This window comes from Staurois parvus, unplaced genomic scaffold (genome assembly GCF_062004578.1).
Source record: "Staurois parvus isolate SC_StPar_1 unplaced genomic scaffold, SC_StPar_1.0 ptg000151l, whole genome shotgun sequence".
In the NCBI taxonomy this organism is placed as follows: Eukaryota; Metazoa; Chordata; class Amphibia; order Anura; family Ranidae; genus Staurois; species Staurois parvus.
Window position 1 is genome coordinate 7,627,982 of NW_028317947.1, and position 11,941 is coordinate 7,639,922.

Genomic DNA, 11,941 nt, shown 5'->3' on the forward strand with positions numbered 1-11,941 from the left:
CTGAACGGCCACATATTTGCATACCATTTGAAAATACATATGTGCTGAGAGCACGCGCCCTGCTCGCTCCCAGCACATATGTTCGTGACTCACGGAAAGGTCCCGATCTCTCCTTGCAGTTGGGACCTTTTCTGATCATGTGACAGCAGTCACATGACCCTAAACCCACCCCGCCACCTGGCTTCTGAAACATCTTAAAGGGCTAAGAGGCGCCGGCGCAAAGGGGTTGAACAACTATGGGTTGAATAACTTAAACTGGAGAGTGCAGCATCTGGTGTAGCTGTGCATGTTCAATTAAGCTTTGACAAACAAAAAAGTGGAAGCTGATTGGCTTCTATGGACAGCTGCACCAGATGTTGCACTCTCCAGTTTTAGTAAATCGATCCCTGTGTGTTGAGCTCCTCTATGGCAACAAATATATTGGAAATATATTCCATTTGGCATAGTGGACACTCAAAGAGCTTGTAGAAACAAAGCAAGATGCATAGGATATCACATTTCCCATCAATAAAGGAAAAATGTTGTTTCAGTTTGGAGGACTAAATGTATACCATGATTCTAAGAAACATGGACATGCCAAAATGAGCATATATTAAAAATTACAAATGGATATCAGCTGAACTCTAGGCAGATATACAATTACTAATACATGAAAGATTTTTATTCTATAAAAAAAACAAGTTTATATCTAGTTTAAATACAGTTAGCTGGCCTTCAGAATAGGGAGGCACACCACAAAGAGCCAGTTATACTCTGCATACAGTGAACACGCTGACAGGAGGAGAGAGTAGAGTGACAATGATGCTTTGTGCTACTGCTGCTTTAAAGCTTGTGCACACCATGTCTGTTCATATATGTTTTCCTGCACATCACTGTACATGCATAGTGTAAATGGGGCACATAGACATCAATTGTATTCTGCATACCGTCTTCACACCACACATGTGCGGTAGTATGCAGAAAAACACAGCTCAACAAGCCCCTACTATCTCATTTATCTGACTAAGCTGTGTCGCAGACCAAGCTTTGCTACTACTGCCGTAAAGGTCCAGCGAATGGATAGCTGCTTGAAAGGGATGCCTGGATTACAAAACTGGCAGAAGAGAGTTACATATTTTAATGACAATAAATCCAACTCCACCTTTCACAGAAAACTGAAAAAGCAAAATGTCATTTTTGGTTAGAAACCAACAACAGATCTTATCAGCTTTGAGAAGAAGGTGGAAGGCTATTACTGGCCATACATAGTTAAGATATTTTTCTATTCAGACTGCAGAATCAGATTACTCCATCCATGCTTTACAGTGCAGATGGACAAATTCCCTGCTGCAGCTATTGTATTCTGACTGCTGCTGCTGGCCAGCTCATCTTTGGGCAGCTATGATCTATGCCTGGCAGGGACAAGCTCCCCAACCACCACCAACTGAGCTTAGAGCAGCATCCTATCAAGTGATAGCCATACAGTCTTGAAAGCTAATGATTAATACAGGATTTCTGTTTTTTATGCTAGTACACAAACCATATATTAAAGCATTCAGAACAAATGCAGATTTATCAGACTTATTTTTTGTTCTGAATGACCATTGTGTAGTCTGGCTTCATCCCAGTGATGCAGCAACTGTACAGAAAATGAAGAGAATTCAGAACTCCTGATCTCTAATACTTGTTCTGGGTCAATGCTCAGAAAATATTGCCACTCTCTAGTTCTTTCTTCCATGCATTTTATACTTTTGATTATATTGCATTGTCTTTTTTCCCCTCTTCTCTGCTAACCATAGCCTGAAGACATAGGACAGAATCCGATGGCATCCATGCCAGATAGTGATAAAGTTGACCTGGAAGCATTCAGTGAGTTCACCAAAATAATCACCCCTGCGATCACACGAGTGGTGGACTTTGCTAAGAAGTTGCCTATGTTCTCAGAGGTGAGTGCTAAAGATACAACTAATATAGGCACAGGGAGATGTACAAAAGGTCCACACAGGATGCATGCAGTTTCCTTTCAATGCTCAATGACTATCCCCCCTTCCCCCCCCAGCCTTGTTAGAATGTAGTAGTAGCTGCCTTCAACTGGGAAAGTGATACAATGAGAGCTTGATCTGTCTTGAGGTGCATTTATATCTGTGAATGCACCAGACACCGATTACCTGCCAGAACCTCAGTGGGGGGGGGTTCCCTAAATTAGCTCCGGATGGCAGCCCTATGGAAATCAATGGCTGCTGACTCCCAGAGCTAATCATGGCCAATTGAAAGTAATCGCTCCTGCAGCAATCGCACGTGAGTGATCAGCCCTGGATGCAGACTGCCTCTGCATCCAGTCACTCGCATGTGTTCGCTGCAGGAGCGATTACATGTGAGTGGCCACGATTGGCACTCTTTTCAATGGGGCTGCCTCTTGCAGCTTATCGCTGGGAATCTCCAGTAGGGTTCTTGTATGTCATTGGTGTAGGATGAAGTTGCAGGTGTGTATATTTTGTCTGGAGATCCTTGACCTCGATGCATGACATTTAAATATAAAGGCTGTAAAATCACCTGTTCCTCAGCTTTCCACTAGGATGGCCAGGATTCACATCAAATTTACATTAAAACATAGATTGGGACCATCCCTCCAGCCTGCAAAAATATATACTAAATGTAACATTAGAAGCCTAAGCATATATGGCAGTACCTGGATTTTTTTAATTAACAGAGGATTCTGCTTTTTTATGTGATACACATTTAAATGTGGAGTTTTGCTTTAAAGGGCAATTAAAGTCGCACAGATTTTTCTATTTACAGTCCTGTACAACCATTCAATATGATGTTTACTTGACATTGCCTTTTTGTTTAGTGGAAATGGGCCCTGCTGTTGTCTGATGCTGGCATAAATATCAGTCACATCCGGCATGTCAAATGTACCCAGACAGACTTGAAGTGGAAAAGACAGAACATTTTTGTTAGAATAGTTACAGTGCATTGAGTAGCTTAGTCAAGCTCCGGTACTTATTAGACATATCACTCAATGCTGTATGGGAAAGCTAAAGCCATCATCCCAGTATTGTGTTTTTCAGCAGCCTGTTCTCTTGTAGGTTAGGCTCACACCTATGCAGTTTGTGTTTGATCCATTTCTGCAGTGCTTTTTGCACACACATTTTTTAATGCGTTTTTTGATGTTTTATGGGGGGGGGTTGGCCAACTTGTTGCTGGGCAGATTAAAATGCGAAACACATCAAAAAAACAGTACATGTTTCTGCAGAGTCTTAATTGAAGCCTATTGAACCAAAACGCACCGTTTTGCATTTAAAAAAAGTCCACGACCCTTTCCAAAAAATTGCACTAGCTGAAAATGTGGAGATGTGAACTTCACACATAGGAAATCATGTTAAATGGACTGTAGTGCGTTTCTGCAGCACACAAAATGCTTTGGTTTGAACCTAGCCTTATGTAAAATCAGGTGTGTGCCCCCTCCCCCCAACGCTCTAGTGCCTCTCTGGGCTCTCCTGTCCTTCCCCACCAGGGAGCCTGAAGCCAGTGGTTCCACCGGCTTACCATGGAGGTGATTGGGGACTGGATCTTCCACAATCAGCTCTATGGTATAAGAAACCAAAAGTGACAACTATTTTGGCACTTTCGGTTTCCGCAGCATATAAACATGCAATTTTTTGCTTGTACAAGGCATCTTATTAAACAGATCTGGGTTCGATATGATGCTTTTAAGGGAGGAGGAAAGATCTGTCAATGTTATCATAAGGGATATTATTCGTCTCTTGTGATGTTAATAAAAGATGTAAAAATAAAATAGAAAACAATTTTAAAGCCCCCCGTCCCACCGTGCTCATGCACAAAGTTGAACACACGCGGCAGTCCTACATAAACAGTGATCATTCCACACATATGATGTATCAGAGCAAAATCAATATTTCTAGCACCAGACCTCCTGTATAACTCTAAACTGGTAACCTGTAATGACTTTTAAAGCATGGAGAATTTTAAGTACCATAGTTTGGTGCCATTCCATGAGCGTACGCAATTTTAAAGAGTGACATGTTAGGTATCTATATACTCAGCGTAACATCAGATTTTACCAAACAGTTCAGTATTTTTTTTTACAAAGAATATGCATTTGAAAAATCACTGTGCATATACCATGTGACATAAAATATTCCATAACCCACCATTTTATTCTTTTAAAAAAAATATACAGTCAGGTCCATAAATATTGGGACATCGACACAATTCTATCATTTTTGGCTCTATACACCACCACAATGGATTTGAAATGAAACGAACAAGATGTGCTATAACTGCAGACTGTCAACTTTAATTTGAAGGTATTTACATCCAAATCAGGTGAACGGTGTAGGAATTACAACAGTTTGCATATGTGCCTCCCACTTGTTAAGGGACCAAAAGTAATGGGACAGAATAATCATAAATCAAACTTTCACTTTTTAATACTTGGTTGCAAATCTTTTGCAGTCAATTACAGCCTGAAGTCTGGAACGCATAGACATCACCAGACGCTGGGTTTCATGCCTGGGGATGCTCTGCCAGGCCTCTACTGCAACCGTCTTCAGTTCCTGCTTGTTCTTGGGGCATTTTCCCTTCAGTTTTGTCTTCAGCAAGTGAAATGCATGCTCAATCGGATTCAGGTCAGGTGATTGACTTGGCCATTGCAGAACATTCCACTTCTTTCCCTTAAAAAACTCTTTGGTTGCTTTTGCAGTATGCTTTGGGTCATTGTCCATCTGCACTGTGAAGCGTCCAATGAGTTCGGAAGCATTTGGCTGAATATGAGCAGATAATATTGCCCCAAACACTTCAGAATTCATCCTGCTGCTTTGTCAGCAGTCACATCATCAATAAATACAAGAGAACCAGTTCCATTGGCAGCCATACATGCCCACGCCATGACACTACCACCACCATGCTTCACTGATGAGGTGGTATGATTAGGATCATGAGCAGTTCCTTTCCTTCTCCATACTCTTCTCTTCCCATCACTCTGGTACAAGTTGATCTTGGTCTCATCTGTCCATAGGATGTTGTTCCAGAACTGTGAAGGCTTTTCTAGATATCGTTTGGCAAACTCTAATCTGGCCTTCCTGTTTTTGAGGCTCACCAATGGTTTCCATCTTGTGGTGAACCCTCTGTATTCACTCTGTTGAAGTCTTCTCTTGATTGGTGACTTTGACACACATACACCTACCTCCTGGAGAGTGTTCTTGATCTGGCCAACTGTTGTGAAGGGTGTTTTCTTCACCAGGGAAAGAATTCTTCGGTCATCCACCACAGTTGTTTTCCGTGGTCTTCCGGGTCTTTTGATGTTGCTGAGCTCACCGATGCGTTCCTTCTTTTTAAGAATGTTCCAAACAGTTGTTTTGGCCACGCCTAATGTTTTTGCTATCTCTCTGATGGGTTTGTTTTGTTTTTTCAGCCTAATGATGGCTTCACTGATAGTGACAGCTCTTTGGATCTCATCTTGAGAGTTGACAGCAACAGATTCCAAATGCAAATAGCACACTTGAAATGAACTCTGGACCTTTTATCCGCTCATTGTAATTGGGATAATGAGGGAATAACACACACCTGGCCATGGAACAGCTGAGAAGCCAATTGTCCCATTACTTTTGGTCCCTTAACAAGTGTGAGGCACATATGCAAACTGTTGTAATTCCTACACCGCTCACCTGATTTGGATGTAAATACCCTCAAATTAAAGCTGACAGTCTGCAGTTAAAGCACATCTTGTTTGTTTCATTTCAAATCCATTGTGGTGGTGTATAGAGCCGAAAATGTTAGAATTGTGTCGATGTCCCAATATTTATGGACCTGACTGTATGTTTGGGGGGGTCCAAGTAATTTTCCAGCAAAGCAATACTGATTTTTACATGTAGGGGAGAAATGTCAGAATAGGCCTGGTTTTCAAGTGGTAAAAATGAAATTGCAAAAATTGTCTTGGAAGAACTGTATGAGAGACTTTATTGATGCTATACTAACAATGACTTGTGCTGTTATGTCTATATAAAACAAGCAAACAACATATATAAGAAAAAGTAATTTAAATGTGAGAAATAAGTCCACTTACAAAAAAGAGTCCTGCAGTAATTTATGTGGAGTCTTAGGCTCTGGTAAGCCTGTTGATATGGTGTTACTGACTCTGGTGAAGGAGATGTAGAAGGTGGATCTCACAAGTGGATGCATTCATATAAATTACTGCAGGACTCTTTTCAAGCGGACTTATTTTTCTCATTTGGTACTTTTCATATATTTGTTTCATCAGGCCTTCTCATTTATAGTTACTTTTAGGTTATTGCCACACAATATTGTTACCTATACTTTTGATTGCAGCTACCCTGTGAAGACCAGATCATCCTGTTGAAAGGATGCTGTATGGAGATCATGTCTCTCCGGGCTGCTGTGCGTTATGATCCAGACAGTGAGACATTGACACTGAGCGGTGAGATGGCAGTGAAGCGAGAACAGCTGAAGAATGGTGGACTTGGAGTGGTCTCAGATGCTATATTTGACTTAGGAAGATCTTTGTCTGCATTCAATTTGGATGACACAGAAGTGGCTCTGCTGCAGGCTGTCCTACTCATGTCCTCAGGTATGTGCAGCATACGACGTGATGTTTTTAGTCACTGTCTAGGCATAGGCTTGGACTAGCAACATAGTAATTCTGGTGTTTGCCAAAAAACCTTGTTTTTCTGGGACTGTAGACTGCTTAAAATGATTCTAAAGGCTTACCTTTTTCTAAAACAACAAACATGTCTATACTCACCTGCTGTGTATAACTGTTTTGCACAGAGCAGCCCAGATCCTCCTCTTCTACTGGCACCTCCGTCCTGTTGGGTGCCCCACAGCAAGCTGCTTGCTATGGGGCGCACCCAAGCATGCGCACTCCCCAGCCGCTGCTCCGTGTGTCCATTCACACACAGATCCGCAGTTCAGCCCGAGCCCCCTCTCTTCTCATTGGCTCACTGGCAGTAATTGACAGCAGTGGGAGCCAATGGCTCAGCCAGTGAAGAGAGGGAGTCCCGGGATAACCGAGACGCCAGTGCACATCGCTGGATCGAGAGGTGGCTTAGGTGAGTATTAAGGGGGCTGCTGCACGGAGAAGATTTTTTACCTTCATGCATAGAATGAGCCTTTACAACCACTTTAAACTGAATTAAAGGATAATATAGCCATCACCATATAGACATTTGACTACTAATGTAAGAAAAAATACAAACAATCAAAAAAAAAAAATCACAAAAACATATTTTTCCATTCTGGCATAATAGAGCATCATATTGTAAATGCACCGGAAAAGGAGGAGAGAAGCAGTACCCCCTGGAAACCCAAAGGGGGGAAGGAGAGGATGCAAGCCATGGTGATGGCATGTCTATATGGTGATGGCTCCTGAAGAAGTGGATTACGTCCATGAAACGCGTTGAGCCCAAGCCGCTAAGAATGAACCCAAAGTTTACAAAGAATTTGGATCACATGGAAAGAGATTTGCTGCTCCTTGATATTGTAAACCTTTCATTTTCTACACATTTTAGTACTGTTGTTGTGAAATAGAATGTTTTTTTACATACTGAATTTTGAAACGAAATAAATGATGTTTTTATGAATATGTTGTGCCTCAAAAGTCCCCATTTTCAGGTCTCTTTTTTTTGGTATATATTCACAATATTAGGGATGTGGCACTTAAACACAGATTTTAATATCAATTACCATTGAATTAAAGGATAAGTTCACCTTTCATAACATATTATATGTTACACCTGTATTTAGGGTGTAGCATGTTACTAAATCAACAGCCCTCAAGCTCCCGTTGCAACAGTGAACGGGGGATCTCCCCACACTCGCTGTTAAAATTTAAAAGGAGCGTCATACATTCACATAGTTCTGTGAATGAAAGAACTACAACTGTCGACTGCAGCAGCTGACAGCTTGTAGTTCTCAATGTACTGTGAGGGCGCTGGTGAGCGTTCTAGTAGTATAGTGATTCTTCCTGCAGTTCAGTAACTACCTGTCTGTCAGTGTAGCTGTCTGCCCATATCTCGTACAGTCTGCAGAATCCTGAGATTGCACCTGAGCCCTGCTGATCACGGGTGCAGTACTTTACAGGCTCTTAAAAAAAATTAGCATTTATTATTATTTTTCTATTTGCAAAAAGATGTGCATTTATGATTTCTTTTTAAAAAGGTGAGCCGGCAAGATGGAGAGGGCCTGGTACCGAAGTTTGGAACACACAATGGAGCGCAGCGCGTGCTCATTGACGTCACTGAAGCTGCAGCTTGACAAAAGGAGTGCGCTAGGACGGTCATCTCAGAGTCCATGCTCAGGAATCGCATCGCAGTGACACCTGGTGTCATCATCATGCGCACACTGTGCATTCCAAACTTCAGTACCCAGCCCTCTCCATCTTGCCGGCTCACCTGATACTGACAGATAACTGATCATCATCTACTACTGCACACTATGCTGTTCACCATAGTGAACTCCCATTGATGGAATATTGTTGTGCCTATTTTTATTTACCCTCCTGTAAGTTGCTCTTTTATGTGCAATAAATAGGTTTCCATTTCACAATTAGAGGCACCTTTCCCCTCTTTTCTCTCTACATGAGGGGGCACCCACACTCAAGTGGAGCAAATGTCTTTTAGTATTCACAGCCATCTGGTCCCAGGATATTTCAGACATTTAGGTCCAGAACACTGTCTCCAGAAGCTACAAACTGCAATTTTTGTCTCTGTCTCTCCATGCTTCATGTTCTCAAACTTATCAACAGATTGGCAGGCCTTTGCCCCTGCTCTAGCACAGCTCCTCATTCAAGGGGGTCATAGCCATTGGCCCCAGAAGAGGAGAGGTTTGAAGGTTTTACCATACCCAAAGAAGGCATCTGCCCTATCCTAGACCTAAAAAGGTACTCAATATCTTTCTCGATGTACAGAAATTTGGTATGGAATCTGCCCAGTCAGTCTATGCTTCCCTCTATCTGGTAAACCCTCTGGCCTCTGTGGACATCAAAGATGCTGACTTGCATGTCCCCATCTTTCTGGCTTATCAATAATGTCCCCCTGTTCTTGCTCTGCATCTCCATAGTGGGATATCTGAACAGCCTTCTAACACAGAAACAGTCCACTCAGGATCTATCAGTCATTGTTCAGTTGTGGGTTCAGACCCAACAGAGATTTCAGTGAATTCTGTATCTTGAGAAATCATTGGCTGGAGTATTTGGGCCTTATCTTGGACACAACCCTGCCCAAGGTTTTCCTCTCCTAGACAAACTCCAATCTCTCTGCTCAGACTTTTGGACTTTGCAGTCCAGGAACCAACTAACCCACCATTTTTGCATGAGTGTTTTGGGTGTTCTCCTTTGAGGCAGTTCCTTATGCCCAATTCTACTCCACACCATAGCATCTCAACATTCTGGCTACTTCAGACAAGTGTGCAGGCGCAGGGTCATCCTGTATACCTTACCAGCAAGACCAGGTCTGCCCTAGTAAAGGGGGTCACAAGTTCGATACAGAATTGGGGAAATCCTCCCAATGGTTTAGAAGGTGCTGATGATAGATGCCAGCCTGTCAGGCTGGGGAGGAGTCCTGGGTACCCTATTGGCACAGGGAATTTGGTCTTTGGAGGAAGCCTGGTTCCCTATTGTTATTCTGAAACTCGGTTATCCCTTCAATGCTGTATCTCTCTCACAGTTCAAGGAGAAGCAGATCTGATCCTGGCCTGGGCCCAACTTTATATTCCAGCCCTGTCCACCATGCACATTTAAAGTGTAAAAAACGGTCAGGCAGACTTTCTCGGTCAATATCTGGTCTTCAGTGAATAATCCCTTCATCCCAACATGTTTCAAGACCTCTATTGCAGGTAAGGGATGCCAGATGTTGACCTCCTGGTACCATCTAGTTTAAAATCTTGGTCTTCTTTAGAGACCACTTTCTTCTCACTCCTTAGTGAAGGCCTTCGTACACGGGATCATTCACTTTGTTTCTCTTGTTCATTCCCTAGTAACTGTGGTTTCTCAGCTTGGTTCTGTCACCATTTCAAAGACCGCCCTTTAAGTTTATTAGGGACATTCTTCCGTCTGTCCTTACTTGTAAGATTGCCTTGACCACTGTGAAGTTTTGGAGTTTGCAGCCTTAACCAGCAAAGAAACCCTCTCTTGTACTTCACAAACATAGGGTAGCTTTGAGGCCTTTCTCCTTCCGAAGGCGTTTTTTTTTTTTTTGTTTGTTTTTGGGGGGGGGAGTTTTCACCCTCACATTCCTATGTCCTACTTTTAAACATCTATAGAAGATTTACCTCCATTGTTTGGATGTGGTACATAAATTTATCTGCATTACAGCCCCCTTTCAACAGTGAACTCTGTCATTCCTGAAGTTTCCTATAAGCCATAGTTGGCTTCTTGTTGCACTATCGTTAGTGGATTTGATAGTTCAGCATCCAAGCTTTTGGCCTCAAAAGTGAGGTTTGCACATTCCAATCAAAGCGCACTCCACTAGATTGGTTAATACTTTATGCACTTTTTAGCACCAGGCATCATTTTTCCAGATTCCAGGTGGATTTTCAGGCCTTTACGGATGATGGCTTTAACCACTTTACAACCTGCCGTAGCCAAAAGCCAGCTACAGCAAGGTTATCCAGTTCTGGGAGGGCGTCATATGACATCCTCTCAGAGTGCCCAGGGCACGCGCCCTCAACGGACACAGCTGATCACATGACTAAATAAAAGGCCAATCACAGCGGCCTTTTACCACATGATCAGCTGTGTCCAATGACACAGCAGATCACAAAGTAAATACAGTTGACGGTTAACGGCAGCACATTCCTCACACTGTCACAGCATGAGGAAAGTACTGCTGATAACCGTCACATGTCACAAAGCAGATCTGCACTGATGATCAGTGCCGCCACCCAGTGTTGCCTATCAGTGCCCAGCAGTGCCACCTACCAATGCCACTCAGTGTTGCATAGCAGTGCAGCATCATCAGTGCCTCCTCATCAATGCCACCTCAATAGGTGCAGCCTGTGAGTGCCCACAAGTGCTGCCTATCCGTGCCAGATCATCAGTGACCATTAGTGTAGTTTCATCAACGCACATCTGTAAAGGAGAAAAAAATTGCCTGTTTGCAAAATTTTGTAATAGAAACAAAGAAGGGGGGGTGCATACTTTTTGCTCTTTTTTGTTTATAGTGCACAAAAATTAAAATTCCAGTTGTGATTAAATACCTCCAAAAGAAAGCTCTATTTGTATGAAAAAAATGATAGAAATTTCATATGGGTGTAGTGTTGCATGACCACACAATTGTCATTCAAAGTGCAACAGCACAGAAAGCTGTAAATTGGCCTGGGCAGGAAGGGGGTAAAAGTGCCCAGTAGGCAAGTGGTTAATTGTAAGGTTCTTCAAGTGGCTCTTTAGGCTCCGTTGAGCCCCCTTTGTTAACCTGTGAGTTTTTGTGGGTATGTTTGGTTCTCATTTTGTTGTGTTTCCAATTAGATTTTTGATTTACTTCTAAATTGTTTTCTTGGAGTACATTACAGGACACAGAATGAGTGTATTGGGAAATCAAAAATCCTGTTTATATGAAGGCTTTTTTTATTCTGACAGTCAGATTGCCTTTCTCCACACAACACTGAGCAGGGTTTGAATCTCTGCTAGGTCTCTTAATGACTGAGTTGAGCTTTCCATATTTAACAAAGCAAAATACTGTATATATTCAAGATTCAGAACAAGGCCACTGTATCATCTGCCCCCTATCGTATTCTCCATATGAATACATGAGGAGAATCACTGGGAATGGAACTGGTCATCCTTGTTTCACCAGTTCCCGAGTTACTGACCCATAACAAGCATGTACACAGTAAAGTCACCTGATATGTATATACTTGGTGCAGATCAGTGTAGTGGGATCACCCTGTCACACTTTGCCTAAACCAAAGTAATTATTTTTTTTCA

The 11,941-nt window shown here is 42.3% G+C and overlaps 1 protein-coding gene across 2 annotated transcripts in view; it reads left to right on the forward strand.

The window, feature by feature from the left end:
• THRA (thyroid hormone receptor alpha) overlaps nt 1-11,941 on the forward strand; it is a 283,605-nt gene that overhangs the window by 254,359 nt on the left and 17,305 nt on the right. For both annotated transcript variants that reach the window (XM_089674381.1, XM_089674382.1), the window contains exons 8-9: nt 1,779-1,925; nt 6,331-6,589. In XM_089674381.1, coding sequence (XP_089530507.1) covers nt 1,779-1,925; nt 6,331-6,589 — 406 coding nt within the window. The remainder of the gene's footprint in view (nt 1-1,778; nt 1,926-6,330; nt 6,590-11,941) is intronic.